The sequence below is a fragment of the Trachypithecus francoisi genome, unplaced genomic scaffold (assembly GCF_009764315.1).
Source record: "Trachypithecus francoisi isolate TF-2019V2 unplaced genomic scaffold, Tfra_2.0 Lachesis_group10, whole genome shotgun sequence".
NCBI lineage: Eukaryota > Metazoa > Chordata > Mammalia > Primates > Cercopithecidae > Trachypithecus > Trachypithecus francoisi.
The window spans coordinates 83418028-83436743 of record NW_022681455.1 but is presented as its reverse complement, the minus strand read 5'-3'; the positions used below and the strand labels follow the sequence as shown (position 1 = coordinate 83436743).

General features: G+C 52.2%; 2 protein-coding genes across 6 annotated transcripts; one reads left to right on the top strand and one right to left on the bottom strand.

Moving 5' to 3' along the window:
- Positions 1-8883: 8883 nt before the first annotated feature.
- Positions 8884-15920, top strand: SEPTIN1 (septin 1). Of its 5 annotated transcripts, none has more exons than XR_004438873.1 (13): positions 8884-8992; positions 9129-9202; positions 9363-9453; positions 9550-9636; positions 9845-9968; positions 10266-10400; positions 10495-10612; positions 11632-11733; positions 12118-12217; positions 12474-12639; positions 12949-13039; positions 14982-15415; positions 15721-15920. XR_004438873.1 is itself a non-coding variant. In XM_033218107.1 (12 exons), the coding sequence occupies exons 1-12, from the start codon at positions 8935-8937 to the stop codon at positions 14994-14996; spliced, it is 1161 nt and encodes a 386-aa protein (XP_033073998.1). In that variant the 5' UTR covers positions 8884-8934; the 3' UTR covers positions 14997-15561. The 5 variants fall into 5 exon arrangements, 3 of the variants coding, with proteins under 3 accessions (XP_033073998.1, XP_033073997.1, XP_033073999.1); XR_004438872.1 differs by having other exon boundaries at positions 15665-15920; XM_033218107.1 differs by lacking the exon at positions 15721-15920 and having other exon boundaries at positions 14982-15561.
- MYLPF (myosin light chain, phosphorylatable, fast skeletal muscle) lies at positions 13658-16914 on the bottom strand. Its single transcript, XM_033218110.1, has 7 exons — positions 16786-16914; positions 15747-15839; positions 15429-15504; positions 15122-15226; positions 14951-15029; positions 13947-13995; positions 13658-13853 (listed from the first exon to the last, which is right to left on the bottom strand). Exons 1-7 carry the CDS (start codon positions 16786-16788, stop codon positions 13749-13751), a joined length of 510 nt encoding a protein of 169 aa, XP_033074001.1. The 5' UTR covers positions 16789-16914; the 3' UTR covers positions 13658-13748.
- Between the last annotated feature and the right edge of the window lie 1802 nt (positions 16915-18716).

Genomic DNA, 18716 nt, shown 5'->3' with positions numbered 1-18716 from the left:
GCCAACAGTTGGGGATAAAGAGTTGAAACACCTGCAAGATTTGTCCTTGGAGAGCTACCAGTCTAAAGGAGCAAGTACACAAATCACTGAAATTAGAGAATTTAGCTGGGCCTGGTGGCCTGCCGCTGTAATCCCAACTGGGAGGATTCCCTGAACCTGGGAATTCAAGGATGCAGTGAGCTATGATCATGCCACTGTACTCCTTCCTGGGCAACAGAGCGAGACCCTGTCTCTTAAAAATAAAAGAGAGAGAAAAAAATAAAAAATAAAGTAAAAGAGAGAGCGGGCTGGGCCCAATGGCTCATGCCTGTAATTCTAGCACTTTGGGAGGCCAAGGTGGGAGGATCACTTGAGGCCAGTAGTTCGAAACCAGCCTGGGCAAAAAAGTGGACCTTGTCTCTACAAAAAAACAAAAATTTAGCTGCGCATGGTAGAACATATCTGTGGTCCTGGCTACACTGGAGACTGAGGCAGGAGGATCACCTGAGCCCAGGAGGTAGAGGCTGCTGTGAACCCTGTTTGTGACACTGCACTTCAGCCTGGGCAATAGAGCGAGACCCCATCTAAAAAAAAGAGATAAAGACTGTTAAGGTAGTTGTATGGACCTGGCCGGGTACAGCGGCTCACATCCCAACACTTTGGGAAGCCGAGGCAGGCGAATCACATGAGGTCAGGAGTTTGAGACCAATCTGGCCAACATGGTAAAACCCTGTCTCTAAAAAGATACAGGGCCAGGTGCTGTGGCTCACGCCTGTAATCCCAACACTTTGGGAGGCCGAGGTGGGTACATCATGAGGTCAGGAGATCGAGACCATCCTGGCTAACACGGTGAAACCCCATCTCTACTAAAAATACAAAAAAAGTAGATGGGCATGGTGGTGGGCGCCTGTAGTCCCAGCTACTCAGGAGGCTGAGGCAGGAGAATGGCATGAACCCAGGAGGCAGAGCTTCCAGTGAGCCGAGATCATGCCACTGCACTCCAGCCTGGGCGACAGAGTAAGACTCTACCTCAGGAAAAAATAAAATAAAATAAATAAATAAATACAAAGATACCAAAAAAAAAAAAACAGAAAAAGAAAAGGAAAGAAAAAGAAAACCTTAGGCTGGGATTAGTGGCTCACACCTATAATCCCCACACTTTTGAGAGGCTGAGGCAAGTGAATCACCTGAGGTCAAGAGTTCGAGACCAGTTTGGCCAACATGGTGAAACCCCGTCTCTACTAAAACACAAAAATTAGCCGGGTGTGGTGGTATGCGCCTGTAATCCCAGTTACTCGGGAGGCTGAGGCAGGAGAATCGCTTGAACTTGGGAGCTGGAGGTTGCAGTGAGCTGAGATCACACGACTGCATTCCATCCTGGGCAACAGAACAAAACTCTGTCTCAAAAGAAAAGAAAAAGAAAACCGCCAGGAACGGTGGCTCACACCTGCAATCCCAGCATTTTGGTAGGCTGAGGCGGGCAGATCATGAGGTCAGGGGTTCGAGACCAGCCTGACCAACATGGTGAAACCCCGTCTCTGCTAAAAATAAAAAAATTAGCTAGGTGTGGTGGCACTCAGCTGTAATCCCAGCTACTCAGGAGGCTGAGGCAGGAGAATCCTTTGAACCCTGGAGGCAGAGGTTGCAGTGAGCAGAGATCACTGCACTCCAGCCTGGTCCACAGAGTAAGACTCCATCTCAAAAACCAAAAATAAAAGAAAACCTAATGTGTGCTAGAAGCTTGAGATCCAAAGATGACTATGGATTATGACCTATCTTCAGAGAGGAAAATAGAGAATAGTTCTGTTTTAATGTGCCATGAGTTTACATATTAGGAAAGCAGTGAAAGATGAAGATAGAATGTAAATTTATTCGGCCAGGTGCAGTGGCTCACGCCTGTAATCCCAGCACTTTGGGAGGTCGAGGTGGGCAGATCACGAGGTCAGGAGATCGAGACCATCCTGGCTAACATGTTGAAACACCCTCTCTCCTAAAAATACAAAAAATTAGCCAGGTGTGGTGGCGGGAGCCTATAGTCCCAGCTACTCGGGAGGCTGAGGCAGGAGAATCACGTGAACCCGGGAGGGGAATGCAGCAGTGAGCCCAGATTGCACCACTGCACTCCAGCCTGGGTGACAGAGCGAGACTCCAACTCAAAAAAAAAAAAAAAAAATGTATGTTTATTCGTTTGTTCCACAAACATTTCCTGGGTATCCATCAGGTACCGGGCATTTGTGCTGGGTAATAGAAGAGGGTATGAATGGTCAGCATGTCTGCCATATTCATTTGCAGAGCTGCCTAACTCTGATTTTGAGAGGACAAAGCCTAGAGTTATTAGATCTGAACTTGAATTCATGTCTAAAGATATAGAAGTCCCTCCAGGGATGCAAGGGGGAGGGGAAGAGGTAACTATGAAGACATGATGACAAGATGAAGAAGAACTAATCCAGGCTGGGCATAGTGACTCACACCTGGAATCTCAGGGCTTTGGGAGGCCGAGGCAGGAGAATCATTTGAGGTCAAGAGTTTGGGACCAGCCTGGCCAACATAGTGACCCCGTCTCTTAAAAAAAAAGAGAATTTGCCAGGGATGGTGGTGCAAAGCTATAGTCCCAGCTACATGGGAGGCAAACAAGCCCCAAATATTATGTGAATGATTCGTCATAATTAATTGCAATTAAGCACATCAATGGACTATGGTGTCACTGTTAATTCATATAAACTCTACATTTAACACAATGACCAAGCAAGAGTCTTTTTTTTTTTTTTTTTTTTTGAGACAGAGTCTTACTCTGTTGCTCAGGCTGGAGTGCAGTGGCACGATCTCAGCTCACCACAACCTGCACCTCCCAGGTTCAAGCAATTCTCCTGCCTTAGCCTCCCGAGTAGCTGCAACTACAGGAGCGCACTACCACGCCCAGCTAATTTTTGTATTTTTAGTAGAGACGGAGTTTCACTTTGTTGACCAGGCTAGTCTCTAACTCCTGATCTCATGATCCGCCTGCCTCAGCTTCCCAAAGTGCAGGGATTACAGGCGTGAGTCACCATGCCCGGCCGCAAGAGCCTTTTCTGCAGGGCAATTTGTTTTCTTTTTGTTATTGTTGTTTTTGTTTTATTTTTATTTATCTTTATTTCAATTTTCATTTGAGATAGAGTCTTACTCTGTCGCCCAGGTTGGGGTGCAGTCGCGCGATCTCAGCTCACTGCAACCTCCACCTCCTGAGTTCAAGCAATTTTCCTGCCTCAGTCTCCTGAGTAGCTGAGATTACAGGTGTGCAGCACCACGCTCGGCTAATTATTGTATTTTTTTTAGTAGAGATGGGGTGTCACAATGTTGGCCAGGCTGGTGTTGAACTCCTGACCTCAGGTGATCCACCCATGTTGACCTCCCAAAATGCTGGGATTACAGGCGTGGCCACTGCGCCTGGACTGTTGTTGTTTTTTTGAGACAGGGTCTTGCTCTGTTGCCACTGTACCTGGCGTGGCATTAATATGTAGAAATGCTTCAAATATATAACTTCCTGGGCCAGGTGCAGCAGCTGTAATCCCAGGACTTTGGGAGATCAAGAAGGGAGGATTATATAAGTTCAGGAGTTCAAGGCCAGCCTGGGCAACATAGCAAGATCTTGTCTTTACTAAAAATCAAAAAGCTTAACTGGGTGTGGTGGTGCACACCTGTAGCCCCAGCTAAAACAAACACAAAAACAAAAACAGATAATGTACATCTGCATGTATCATAGAAAGATGTAGAGAACAGGCCTGGCACGGTGGCTTACACCTGTAATCCCAGCACTTTGGGAGGCTGAGGTGGGTGGATCGCCTGAAATTGGGAATTCGAGACCAGCCTGACCAACATGGAGAAACCGCATCTCTACTAAAAATACAAAAAAAAATTAGCCGAGCCTGGTGGTGCATGCTTGTAATCCCAGCTACTTGGGAGGCTGAGGTAGGAGAACCACTTGAACCCAGGAGGCAGAGGTTGTGGTGAGCTGAGATCGCGCCATTGCACTCTAGCCTGGGCAACAAGAGCAAAACTCCCTGTCAAAAAAGAAAAAAAGGCCGGGCACCGTGGCTCATGCCTGTAATCCTAGCACTTTGGGAGTCCGAGGTCAGGAGATCAAGACTCCGTCTCAAATTAAAAAAAAAAAAAAGATGAAGTGACAAAAGCATGTTTCCAAAGTTACAGTGTGACCCTATTTTTATAAATATAAACAGTATGTATACATATATATAGGCATACAAGAAGGATAAATACTAAAATTGGGTTATAGAAAGATAGTGATTGAGAGGCCAAGGCGGGCAGAGCACCTGAGGTCAGGAGTTCGAGATCAGCCTGAACAACATGGTGAAACCCTGAGTCTACTAAAAATACAAAAATTAGTCAGGTATGGTGGCAGGTGCCTGTAATCCCAGCTAGTTGGGAGGCTGAGGCAGGAGAATCGCTTGAACCCGGAAGGTGGAGGTTGAAGTGAGTTGAGATTGCGCCATCGTACTCCAGCCTGGGTGACAAAAGTGAAACTCTGTCTTTTGTTTTGTTTTGGAGACAAAGTCTCACTCCTGTCCCCAGGCTGGAGTGCGATGGCTAATCTCTGCTCAGTGCAACCTCCGCCTCCTAGGTTCAAGAGATTCTCCTGCCTCAGCCTCCCAAGTAGCTGGGATTATAGGCATGCGCCACCATGACTGGCTAATTTTTGTATTTTTAGTAGAGACAGGGTTTCAACATGTTGGCTAGGCTGGTCTCGAACTCCCGACCTCAGGTGAACTGCCTGCCTCGGCCTCCCAAAGTGCTGGGATTACAGGAGTGAGCCATCGCGCCCCACCGAAACTCTGTCTTAAAAATAAATAAAAAAAGAAGAAAAAAAAAGGCCGGGTGCGGTGGCTCACGCCTGTAATCCCAGCACTTCGAGAGGCCGAGGCAGGTGGATCACGAGGTCAGGAGATTGAGACCATCCTGGTTAACACAGTGAAACCCCGTCTCTACTAAAAATGCAAAAAAATTAGCCAGGCATGGTGGTGGGCGTCTGTAGTCCCAGCTACTCAGGAGGTTGAGGAAGGAGAATGGCATGAAGCCGGGAGGCAGAGCTTGCAGTGAGCTGAGATGGCACCACTGCACTCCAGCCTGGGCGACAGAGCAAGACTCTGTTTCAATTAAAAAAAAAAAAAATTAGGCCAGGTACAGTGGCTCATACCTATAATCCCAGCACTTTGGGAGGCCGAGGTGGAAGGATCACTTGAGGCCAGGAGTTTGAGACCAGCCTGAGCAACACAGTGAGATCCTGTCCTTAAAAATTAAAAAAAAAAAAAAAAAAATTAGGTGGGCATCGTGGTGCACACTGTTGTCCCAGCTAGTTGGGAGGTTGAGGCAGGAGGATCACATGAGCCCAGGAGTTTGAGGCTGCGATGAGTCATTGTGGTGTCACTACACTAAAGCATGGGTGACAGAGCGAGACCCTGTCTCAAAAATAAATAAAAAGAGATTACAGACGTGAGCCACTGTCTGGCCTACATTATTTATTTATTTATTTATTTTATTTATTTATTTATTTTGAGACGGAGTCTCGCTCTGTCGCCCAGGCTGGAGTGCAGTGGCTGGATCTCAGCTCACTGCAAGCTCCGCCTCCCGCATTTACGTCATTCTGCTGCCTCAGCCTCCCGAGTAGCTGGGACTACAGGCGCCCGCCACCTCGCCCGGCTAGATTTTTGTATTTTTTATTAGAGACGGGGTTTCACCATGTTAACCAGGATGGTCTCGATCTTCTGACCTCGTGATCCACCCGTCTCGGCCTCCCAAAGTGCTGGGATTACAGGTTTGCGCCACCGCGCCTGGCCTGTTTATTTTTTTAATACAGATTGGGTCTTGCTATGTTGACCAGACTGCTCTTGAACTCCTAGCCTCAAGCAATCCTCCCCCCTCAGCCTCCCAAAGCACTGGGATTACAGGCAGGAGCCATCATGCCCAACTTTTTTTTTTTTTTTTGAGACAGAGTCTCGCTCTGTCACCCAGGCTGGAGTGCAGTGGCGTAATCTCGGCTCACTGCAAGCTCCGCCTCTGGGTTCACGCTATTCTCCTGCCTCAGCCTCCTGAGTAGCTGGGACTACAGGCACCTGCCACCACGCCTGGCTAATTTTTTGTATTTTTAGTAGAGACGGGGTTTCACCATGTTAGCCAGGATGGTCTCGATCTCCTGACCTCATGATCTGCCTCATGATCGGCCTCCCAAAGTGCTGGCATTACAGGCGTGAGCCACCGCGCCCGGCCCAACTTTTTTTTTTTTTTCCTTTAAACATGTTATTCTGTCAAAGGCTATTGAATAACTCAGAGAAGAGTTGATCAGGATCTGAACCCAAAGCAGGTTAATGGCATGGAGAGTGTGGAGAAAAGGGGACCAATTTTTCTGAAGGATAGGCGGGAATTGGAAACTCACTGGAAACACTTGCAGGGGGTGAGGGTGGGAGGAGTTCAGATTTTTTTTTTTTTTTTTTTTTTTGAGACAGAGTCTTGCTCTGTCGCCAGGCTGGAGTGCAGTGGTGCGATCTTGGCTCACTGCAACCTGTGCCTCCTGGGTTCAAGCGATTCTTGTGCCTCAGTCTCCCGAGTAGCTGGGATTACAGGCATGTGCCACCACACCCAGCTAATTTTTGTATTTTAGTAGAAATGGGGTTTCACCATGTTGGCCAGGATGGTCTCGATCTCCTGACCTCCTGATCTGCCTGCCTTGGCCTCCCCAAATCCTGGGATTACAGGTGTGAACCACCATGTCCTGCTGAGTTCAGAATTTTAACTAAGATCATAGAGATGCTCAGCCTGGTGAGAGATGCAGGAGGAAGGCTGGTGGTGGAGTGCTGAGAGGTTACATAATCCCTGCCCTTTGCTTATTTATTTATTTATTTATTTTTTATTATTTAAGAAAGAGTTTTGCTCTTGTCACCCAGATTGGAGTGCAATGGCACGATCTCGGCTCACTGCAACCTCCTCCTGCTTCAGCCCTGTGTAGCTGGGATTACAGGCATGCGCCACCACGCCCGACTAATTTTGTATTTTTAGTAGAGTCAGGGTTTCTCCATGTCGGTCAGGCTGGTCTTGAACTCCTGACCACAGGTGATCCGCCTGACTTGGCCTCCCAAAGTGCTGGGATTACAGGCATGAGCCACCACGCCCGGCCTATTTATTTATTTTTTTGAGATGGAGTCTTGCCCTGTCGCCCAGGCTGGAGTGCAGTGTCAGGATCTTGGCTCACTGCAACTTACGCCTCTCCGGTTCTAGCAATTCTCCTGCCTCAGCCTCTCTAGCAGCTGTGATTACAGGCACGCACCACCACACGGCTAATTTTTGTATTCTTAGTAGAGACGGGGGTTTCACCATGTTGGCCAGGCTGGTCTCCAACTCCTGAACTCAAGTGATCCGCCTGCCCTGGCCTCCCAAAGTGCTGGAATTACAGGCGTGAGCCACTGCGCCCAGCCACCCTTTCCAGATTCTTAACAGTCCCTAGATGGTATTAAGTAGCATTTTTGTTTTTGTTTTTTGAGACGGAGTCTTGCTCTGTCACCAGGCTGGAGTGCAGTGGCGCAATCTTGGCTCACTGCAACCTCCACCTCCTGGGTTCAAGCAATTCTCCTGCCTTAGCCTCCTGAGTAGCTGTGATTACAGGCACATGCCACCATGCCCAGCTAATTGTTTGTATTTTTAGTAGAGATGGAGTTTCACCATGTTGGCCAGGATGGTCATGATCTCTTGACCTCGTGATCTGCCCGACTCGGCCTCCCAAAGTGCCGGGATTACAGGTGTGAACCACTGTTCCTGTCCTGGGGTAGATTTGTTGGTTTGTTTGAGATAGGGTCTTGCTCTGTTGTCCAGGATGGAGTGTAGTGGTGCAATCTCGGCTCACTGCAACCTCCATGTCCTGGGTTCAAGCAATTTTCTTGTCTCAGATTCCCAAGTAGCTGGAATTATAGGCACGCACCACCACGCCTTGCTAATTTTTGTATTTTGCTAGACAGGGTCTCGCCATGTTGGCCAGGCTGGTCTTGAACTCCTGACCTCAAGTGATCCACCCACCTCGGCCTCCCAAAGAGCTGGGATTACAGGCATGAGCCACCATGCCCAGCCTGGTGCTGGGAATCTGAAGAAGGGACAATGACCCTGCCTATGGTAGGTAGGGAGATTGCATAGAGGCAGAGCCCTTGGAAAGAAACACTTGAAGGATGAGGAAGAGTTTAACTGATTCGGAAAAAGGAAAAGCTCAATGTGGGTAGAGAGCCAAGGATGTTTGGAAGAGTGAGAGATGGGGTGATGAGGCCAGCTGAAGGAGGCTTTGGCAGTCAGGCCAGAATTCAGACTTGACTCTGAGTTACTGGGGAGTTCCTGAAGGATTTCGAGCAGCGGAGTTCCTTGGCCAGGATTCTGAAGGAGTGGTGTCAGGATTCTCGGGCAGTGGTGTCCAAAGACCTGGAGTCCTTTTATGAATCCATTGTCTGAGCTGGAAAATGGATGGCCTCACCCACTCCCAATCCCATCATGGCTTCTGGTCCACGTAAACCATGAGAATTTTTTTCTTTTTCTTTTTTTGAAACAGGGTCTTGCTGTGTTGCTCAGGCTGGAGTGTAGTGGTGTGATCACAGCTCACTGCAGTCTTGATCTCCTGGGCTCATGCAATCCTCCCACCTCAGCCTCCCCAGTAGCTGGGACTATAGGATTGTACCATCATGCCTGGCTAATTTTTAAATTTTTTGTAGAGATGGTAGAGGGGCACATCCCTCTGTTGCCCAGGCTGGTCTTGAGCTCCTTGGCTCAAGCAGTCCTCCCTCCTCTGCCTGCCAAAGTGCTGAGATTATAGGCCTGAGCCACCTTGCCCGTCCTGGGAACTGTTTTTTAATCAGCTCATCAAAACCTTCATCTCACTTGCTAACAAAGGGAGCCGCTTCCTTCCTCTCTGCACACACCCCATGTCTCACCACAATGATGGAGTTACAGTGGGACTTGGAATCCAGATGTGTGAAGGATGGAGGGGTTGAAGGTGCATAGAGGGGTGATGGGCAAAGGGGTCCAGGAGGTGATAACCCCAGGTATTCTTGGCCTTGGCCTTCCCCACCTCTCTGGGACTGGGCCAGTTTGAGCATCTCAGCTGCCTCTTCTGCCCGCCCCCTCGTTAGCCGCACTCAGCTTCCTGCCCCACCAGAGGAAGTGGGGAGAGACGGCAGGTGCAGTGATGGCTGGCGGAGTCATGGTGAGTCCTTATGCCCAGAAACCCAGGCATCTCGGCCCCCAGCCCCCTATGCCTAGGGTCCCCAGACCCCACTGACTCTTCCTAGCCCAGGAACTCAAGTGATCCTGGGGACCCTGCCTGCCATTGACAGCAGCCTCATATTGTCCACCCCCATCCACAGGACAAGGAGTACGTGGGTTTTGCTGCCCTCCCCAGCCAGCTGCACCGCAAGTCTGTCAAGAAGGGGTTTGACTTCACACTAATGGTGGCAGGTCTGGGGGGTTTTGGAGAGGGAACTGCAGAGAGGATGCCCTTAGGAGACCCTGGCTGTCCCCTCCCCTGACCAGCTGGGCCTGTTCTGTCCACAGGAGAGTCAGGCCTAGGGAAATCCACCCTCATCAACAGCCTCTTCCTCACCAACCTCTATGAGGATCGCCAGGTGCCAGAGGCCAGTGGTAAGACCCTCCCCATCCTCTCCAGGCAGTAGCCGCTGTCCCCAGGTTACACCCTAGCCTTTTTCATCTGGGGACTCAGGTAGTTGACTACTTTTTTCTGAGACTTTCCTCCCCTGGAAAATGGGTGCAGGCAACTGTGATATTGACAAAGGAAATTAATCTTGCCTCAGAGCCTCCCTGGATCCCTGACCTCTCCCCCGTCCCACAGCTCGCTTGACACAGACCCTGGCCATTGAGCGCCGGGGTGTGGAGATCGAGGAAGGGGGTGTGAAAGTGAAGCTAACCCTTGTGGACACGCCTGGCTTTGGAGACTCAGTGGACTGCTCTGACTGGTGAGGAAGAGGGAAGGGGACAGAGGCTCAGCCTCTCACAGTGGCAACTCCCTGAAGACCAACGGGTCAGTTACAGGGCTGGTTTGTGCTGGCTCCCTATTCCAAAAGGTTGTGTCTGTTTCAGAGGGTCACTGGCTCTCTGTGCTTCTTGATGACTCGCCTAGGCCCCCACCAGTTCCCTTTAATGTCTTTGGAGGGAGCCAAAGAAATGATGTTCTACTCCCACAGTCCTGGCTAGCCTCGCCCCCTGCCCTCTGGCCTTTGATCTCTGACCTCATATCCTCTTCCCACACCCAGCTGGCTTCCCGTGGTGAAATTCATCGAGGAGCAGTTTGAGCAGTACCTTAGGGATGAGAGTGGCCTGAACCGGAAGAACATCCAGGACTCCCGAGTCCATTGCTGCCTCTACTTCATCTCACCCTTTGGCCGGGGGTCTGGTGGGGGGATCCTGGCGGCTGGGGCATTTAGGGAGGGCTGGGGGGTCTCTGCCCCCTGAGGCTGGGCACTGACCAATCCCTGGGTGCAGGCTCCGGCCCCTAGACGTGGCCTTCCTCCGGGCAGTACACGAGAAAGTCAACATCATCCCAGTCATTGGCAAAGCGGATGCCCTGATGCCCCAGGAAACCCAGGCCCTCAAGCAGAAGGTGTGAGTGATGACCTCTGGCCTTTGACCCCAAGTGAGGCCAAACCTGATTTCAGCTTAGACTTCTTTGATCTTGAAGTGGCCTTTTTGGAGCATAGTGCCTCAGGCTAGATTGTAGGAGAAGCTTCTGAGGAATGTGGGTGGTAAGCCGCCAGCCAGCGTAGCCATGTCTCTGAAGGCTCAAAATAGGCTAGATATGCAGCCCCTGGGCTAGATGCCTGGCTAAGGCCTATTTGAGGGCAGGAGCATAGACATAAGAACATGGTGACTTCCATCTGGCCCCCACCCCGTGTCTTCAGAGCCCTTTCCCACTGTTTCTGCTTATATATCTCTCAGCCTCTCTCTTTTTTTTTTTTAGATAAGAGTCTCACTCTGTGGCCCAGGCTGAGTACAGTGGCAAGATCATAGCTCACTGCAGCCTCGAATTTGTAGGCTCAAGTGATCCTCCTGCCTCAGCCTATTGAATAGCAGGGACTACAGATGAGCACCACCATGCCCGGCTAACTTTTTTGGCTGGGTGTGGTGGCAGACACCTGTAATCCTAGCACTTTGGGAGGCTGAGATCAGTGGATTACTTGAGCTGAAGAGTTTAAGACAAGCCAGGGCAACATGGCAAAACCCCATCTCTACAAAAAATATAAAAATTAGCCAGGTGTGGTGGTGTGCACTTGTAGTCCCAGCTATTCAGGAGGCTGAGATGGGAGGATCACCTGAGCCCGTAGGTTGAGGCTGCAGTGAACTAAGATGGAGCCACTGGACTCCACCCTGGGTGATAGAGTGAAACCTTGTTTCAAAAAATATATATATTTTTTGTAGAGATGGGATCTAGCTATATTGCCCAGGCTTCTCCTGGTCTCTTAATGTCTGCCCCATCTTAGAATCTTGTGTCTCTCCCCATCTCTGTCTTTCATGTCTTTTTGTCTCTGACCACCCAGTATCTCTGTGTCTCCCTGTCTCTGGTCATGCAATGTCTGTCATTGTGGCCTGTTTCACACTGTCTCTGTATCTGTTTCCCCTGAGATCCGGGATCAGTTGAAGGAGGAGGAGATCCACATCTACCAGTTCCCTGAATGTGACTCTGACGAAGATGAAGACTTCAAGAGGCAGGATGCAGAGATGAAGGTGTGGGAGACAAAGAAGGAAGGCAGGCCGGGCACGGTGGCTCACGTCTGTAATCCCAGCACTTTGGGAGGCTGAGGCAGGTGGATTCCCTGAGGTCAGGAGTTCGAGACCAGCCTGGGCAACATGGCGAGACCCCGCCTCTACTAAAAACACAAAAATTAGCCAGGTGTGATGGCGGGCGCCTGTAATTCCAGCCACTCGGGAGGCTGAGGCAGGAGAATCACTTGAACACTCCAGCCTGGGCAATGGAGCGAGACCCTGTCTTAAAAAAAATAAAAAGAGGAAGGGGCAGGAAGCAGAGGATGTGGGTGTGGAGATTGAAGCTGGGAAAGAGAAAGTTTCTGCTATGTGGGCCAGCGGTGACCCCTGCCCCCTGCCCTCCAGGAAAGCATCCCTTTTGCAGTCGTGGGTTCATGCGAGGTGGTGAGGGATGGCGGGAACCGACCGGTGAGGGGACGCCGCTACTCCTGGGGGACCGTGGAGGGTGAGTGAGGCCAGGCAGGGCTCCTAAGGCCAGCAAGGAGCCCGGGGCCTCTGGGTCAGGCGCACTCAACATGTGAAGTTGGGGTGGGCTTTGGTCCCAGGGGATCCTAGGAGGAAAGGGGTTCTCCTTTCCGTGGGCTGCAGACGGCGGACCCTCCGCTAGAGTGGCAGCAGGACTTTCCTGTTGACCCGACCCTACGGGTGGGTGGGACCCGAAACTCCCTGACGTTCGCTGGTCCGCGCCGACCCCCCTCCAGTGGAGAACCCACATCACTGCGATTTCCTGAACCTGCGACGGATGCTAGTGCAGACACACCTGCAGGACCTGAAAGAGGTGACGCACGATCTGCTCTACGAGGGCTACCGGGCCCGCTGCCTACAGAGCCTGGCCCGGCCTGGGGCTCGCGATCGAGCCAGCCGCAGGTGAGACCCGGGGCCGACAGTCTCGGAGCCTCCAAGGTCCCGCCTCACCCAAGACCCTGCCCTGAGGCCCCGTCCCCACCACCCGTGAGTCCGCCTTCACCACTCAGACCACTCTCTCCCTCCCTCCCTCTCTCCCTCCCTCCGTCTCTCCATCTCCCTCTCTCCCCACCGGCTTTGCCTCCGGCCCTAACCTCAGGGACCTGGCTCTGCCTCCTAGACCCCAACCTCGCCCCAGGCCCTGCCTCCTGGGCCTCACCCACAACCTCAGGCCCTGCTCCTGATTCCTGTCCCCTTCCCACTGTCCCGCAGTAAGCTTTCCCGCCAGAGCGCCACGGAGATTCCGCTGCCCATGCTGCCTCTGGCGGACACCGAGAAGCTGATCCGCGAGAAAGACGAAGAGGTGAGCATGCACCTCGCTTCCCCCCGACAGAGGCCCCAGGTCCCTCTCTGGCCTCGCCAGGTCACCGCCTGCAATCTCGCCCTGCACAGCTGCGCCGCATGCAAGAGATGCTAGAGAAGATGCAGGCCCAGATGCAGCAGAGCCAGGCCCAGGTTGAGCAGTCAGACACCCTTTGAGGCCACGCCACGCCCGGTCTTACCTCGGCTCCGCCTTCAGTCGGTCTCTTGTCCAATCCCCGCGCCCCACACTGCCCAGCGCCCCCTGGAACCCCGTGGGTGCCGCCCTTGCGCAGGCTAGCGGGAGGTTCTGCCAGCCCGAGCCCGTAGCCCCGCCCCGGCGCTGGTCCCGCCCACCCAGACACCGCCCACTTCCCGGCCGGAGCCTGCGGCCCAGTCTCTGACCGCCCCACTATCTTCCGGGGTCCCCACCTCTTCTCCCAGACTGTCTTCAATAAAAACTGAGCTTCCCGCGGCCACGCGAGCCTTCTCCTTCCTTGCGGAAAAAGGCGGCGGGCGTAGATTGTGGGGCCGTCCCCCGCAGGCCTCCAGGCCGCATCCATCCCTTTGTGGGGCGCTCCCACCTGAGGCCCTCGCGCAAACACTCTGAAGGCGCCCCCCATAAGAAACAAAGACCAGTTAAATTTTATTGGGAGCCGGGGTGGGGGTCGGGCCGAACGGAAGCGTCGGCCAGCGGAGGCCCGCGGAGGCCCCTACTCCTGGTCTTTGGCGTCGCCGTGCGTGATGACGTAGCAGATGTTTTTGTAGTCGACGTTGCCGCCCACGTCCGGGGGGAAGGCCGCCCACATGTTCTTGATCTGGGGAAAGACGCAGGGGCGTCTCGCACCGGCCGTTAGACTCCCCTCCCCCAGCCCCTTTGCTGCTCCGGCCCCGCCTCGGGGCCCACTCACCTCCTCCGGGGTGAAGCGGTCACACTGCGTGGTCAGCAGCTCCTCCAGGCTGGAGAGAGGTGACACACGGGGAGTTGCGATTGGGTTCCTGATTCCTTTCCACTCCCTCGCACCTCATCCCCTTTGCCAGCCCCAGCCTCCCCCGAAAACCCAGATCACTCTACTTCCTTCATTGGCCTCCCAGACACTCGCTTTTGCCCTCTCCGCTCACATTTGCTGTGAAAATGCAGTCTTAATTAACCGCCCATTACCACAATCTTAACTACTCCTTACCTCTGACAGTGACTAACCCTTCATAGGAATTTTTGGGGTTTTTTTTGTTTGTTTTGAGACAGGGTCTCGCCCTGATGCCCAGGCTGGAATGAAGTGGTTTGATCATACCTCACTGCACCTGGAACTCCTGGGCTCAAGGGATCTTCCTGCCTCAGTCTCTAGCGTAGCTGCGACTATAGGTGTTTGCCACCACGCCCGCGAATTTTTTTTTTTTTTTTTGGAGACGAGTTTTGCTATTGTTGCCCAGGTTGGAGAGCAGTGGCATGATCTCGGCTCACTGCAACCTCCGGCTCCAGGGTTCAAGCGATTCTCATGTCTCAGTCTCCCGAGTAGCTGGGACTGCAGGCACCCGCCACGATGCCCAGCTAATTTTTGTATTTTTAGTAGAAACGGGGTTTCACCATGTTGGCTAGGCTGGTCTTGAACTCCTGACGTCACGTGATCCACCCGCCTTGGCCTCCCAAAGTGCTGGGATTACAGGCATGAGCCACTGCGCCTGGCCAGCCCGCGAATTTTTTAGTTAATTGTTTAGAAACAGGGTCATGCTGCGTTACCCAGGCTGATCTCAAACTCCTGTCCTCAAGCGAATCCTGTCTCCACCTCCCAAAGCACTGGGATTATAGGCCTGAGCCACAGGGCCCAGCCTTGGTAGGAATTTAAGGAGGCTTTCAGTGTGGGAGCAGCTGGTGGAGTGGGGGAAGGGTTGGAAGGGTGAGGGAGCCGATGCTTACAACTTCTTCTTGATGGTGCCCTTTCCCTCAGGGTCCAGGACCTTGAAGGCTCCAGTTATCACATCCTCAGGGTCGGCACCTGGGGGAGACAGAGGGTACATGAAGCTGATGGGTCCCTGAAGGATCTGGGAAAAGGCAGCTGGGGCCTTGGATCCAGGACACTCCACTCACCCTTGAGCTTCTCCCCGAACATGTTCAGGAAGACAGTGAAGTTGATGGGACCACTGGCTTCCTTCATCATGGCATCCAACTCCTCATTCTTCACATTGAGGCGGCCTGGAGGGGGTTGGGGGAAGCATGGGCTGGAGCAGCCTCCTGGGGCCAGGCCTGCGCTTCCTACTAATTCAGATGATCACATCCATTTTTCAGCTGGGTAGACTGAGGCCCAAGGTGGAGCTGACAGGGCTGGAACCCAAGGCCACTGAATTTCCTAGACTCTGCAGCCTTGAATATTCCCACCTGGAGGTAGGGGGCTCACCCATGGCTGCGAAGGTGTCCCGAAGGTCCTCCTTATCGATAATACCATCACGGTTCTGGTCGATCACAGTGAAGGCCTGGGGAGGGCCGCGGTGGGGAGGGTTAGGTCCCCCCATGGCCCAGCCTCAGCATCCCTACCCCAGGCAGATCAGATGCTGGCTCCCAGCCAGCTGTCCTCTTCCACCCCAAGCAGGGAGGGGAGGAAGGAATTCTAAACCTTTCCCCTCCTTTGAACAGGTGCACATTCCAGGGAGAGGCCGGGGGAGAGGGCCAGCAGGACTGTTTTTGGTCAGTCTTCCAGTTTCCCTTGTCCCCTCACCTCCTTGAACTCCTGGATCTGAGTCTGGTCAAACATGGAGAAGACGCTGGAACTTCCACCCTCTACTGCCCTTCTCTTGGCCTTCTTGGGTGCCTGGAGGATGAGAGTTGAACAAAGGGGCCCATGGACAAGTCCCTCCACCTCTCTGGGAGCAATAAATTAGATTCAGAATTCTTTGAGTCCCTGTTCCTAAAGCAACCCTTTGGCCTGAGTCTCCACTTCCTTGGGACCTCTTTGCTGAGGGGGCTTGCTTTGATTGCATTCCCCAAATTCCCATCTGTGGCTCCTGGGTCTCCAATTCTCTATCCCCCACAGTGGGTGGAAGCTGCTTCTCAGTGCCCTGAGCCTAGCTCTTCTGAGCCCCAGACTTGCTGAGGCTCAGCCACTCATTTGCCCTGTTTGAGCCTCTTTTCTTTTCTTTCTTTTCTTTTCTTTTTTCGAGACAGAGTCTTGCTCTGTCACCCAGGCTGGAGTGCAGTGCTGTGATCTCGGCTCACCACAACCTCTGCCTCCTGGGTTCAAGCGATTCTCATGCTCCAGCCTCCTGAGTAGCTGGGATTACAGGCATGCACCACCACACCGAGTTAATTTTTGTATTTTTAGTAGAGACCGGGTTTCACCATGTTAACCAGGCTGGTCTCAAACTCCTGGCTTCAAGTGATCCAACCGCCTTGGCCTCCCAAAGTTCTGGGATTACAGGTGTGAACCACAGCACCTGGCCTGAGCCTCTACTTTCTCATTTGTAAAATGGGAGTTTTTGCCCGGCTGGTGCCACAGCGCTTTAGGAGGATGGAATACAGGAACGAATGCATCAGGTTTTGAGAGGGACTGGGCCCCTGTGAGTTGAATGTCTGGGTGGATTATCATTGATTGGATCCTTAAGGCCATCACACGGTCTGTTTTCCATCAGTGATGCCGAGAAAGAGATGAGCATCCTTTTAACTTTTTGTTGGACTGGGAACCAGCTACTTTCTTTCAAAGGGTGAGGCTGCCCTGAGGTCTAAGGGATCTGGACAGGGGTTGGAGGATTCTCACTCACCATGTCTTCAGTCTCCCCGGGGGCAAGGCAGCGGCTCCAGCTGGAAAGAAGCAGAGAGTCAGCATGGGGCAGTTCCTCTGGGGTTATATAGTCCTGCCCCAGGGAGCCCTTAACATACCAAGGTAACCTTAGCCCTGCGGGTGCCCACCCCAGATACCAAAATAGCCCAACTTAGGGCCTCTCCTTTCTTGGAGGGCCAGCAGCAGCTGGAGCCCAGGGGGGAGGAAGGGGGAGAGCAGGTCTTGCGATGCATGTCTCACTAGGGCCTGGGCAAGAAGGGATGTTCTTTCTCCCAAAGAGGGGCTGGAATATGCCAGAGTTTAGAGAGGACCTAACCCAAGGCATGGTTCTGGGAGATACATGAACCAGATCCTGTACACCTGAGTGGGGTGGGCTCAGATTTAAACCCAGTGAATGCCCGGGTGCAGTGGTTCACACCTGTAATCCCAGCACTTTGGGAGGCTGAGGTGGGAGGATTGCTTGAGGCCAGGAGTTCAGGACCAGCCTGGGCAACATAGTGAGACCCCTGTCTCTATTTTTTTTTTTTTTTAGACAAGAGTCTCACTCTGTCGCCCAGGCTGGAGTGCAGTAGTGTGATCTCGGCTCACTGCAACCTCTACCTTCCCGATTCAAGTGATTCTCCTGCCTCAGCCTCCCAAGTAGCTGGGATTATAGGTGTGCCAAGACACCAGGCTAATTTTTTTTTTTTTAATTTTTAGTAGAGATGGGGTTTCATTCACCGTGTTGGCTAGGGTGGTCTCAATCTTCTGACATTGTGATCCATCCGCCTTGGCCTCCCAAAGTGCTGGGATTACAGGTGTGAGCCACCATGCTCGGCCCCCTGTCTGTATTTTAAATTAATAAAATAAACCCAGTAAACATGTATTGAACGCACACAGTGTGCTAGGCTGGGCTTTGTAGGTGCACTTTGGCAGACACAATCCCTCTACCCCCACATGGTAGAGTTCATAGTCAAGTGTGTGTAAGTGTAAGGGTGGTAAGAAAGAGCCGTCTGTGGAAGCTGAGGGATCAGGTGGATCTCCTACCTCCCTTCAAGGAGAGGGGAATTTTTTTTTTTTTTGTCTTTTTGAGATGGAGTCTTGCTCTTGTCACCCGGCTGGAGTGCAATGGTGTGATTTTGGCTTACTGCAACCTCCACCTTCTGGGTTCAAGCGATACTTCTGCCTCAGCCTCCTGAGTAGCTGGGATTCCAGGCACCTGCCACCACGCCCAGCTATTTTTTTTTTTTTTTTTTTTTTTTTTGAGATAGAGTCTTGTTCTGTTACCCAGGTTGGAATGCAGTGGCGTGATCTTGGCTCACTGCAACCTCCGCCTCCCGGGTTCAAGTGATTCTCCTGCTTCAGCCTCCCGAGTAGCTGGGACTACAGGTGTGTGCCACCAGGCCCGCCTAATTTTTTTGTATTTTTAGTAGAGACGGGGTTTCCCCGTATTAGCCAGGATGGTCTCGATCTCCTGACCTCGTGATCCACCTGCCTCGGCCTCCCAAAGTGCTGGGATTACAGGTGTGAGCCACCATACCCAGCATCTAATTTTTTGTATTTTTAGTAGAGATGGGGTTTCACCATGTTGGCCAGGCTGGTCTCGAACTTCGATCTCAGGTGACCTACCCGTCTCAGCCCCCCAAAGTGCTGGGATTACAGGCGTGAGCCACCATGCCAAGCTGAGAGGGATTTTTTGAGGCAAGATACTTTGTGGTCTCAGGTTTTGTGCTGGGCCTTGGTTTCCCCTGTGTAAAAGGAAGATGTAGTTCCCATCCCACAGAACTTGCATTGTAATTAATAATTATCCCTGCCTTGCTGGAACTTACAGTCTAGCCATAGAGAGAGGAATGAATGCAGAAAGCGACATACCAGGGCTGGTCAGGAACCCAGAAGTGGAGGGCTCGGCAGCCCTGTCTAGGAGTATGGGAG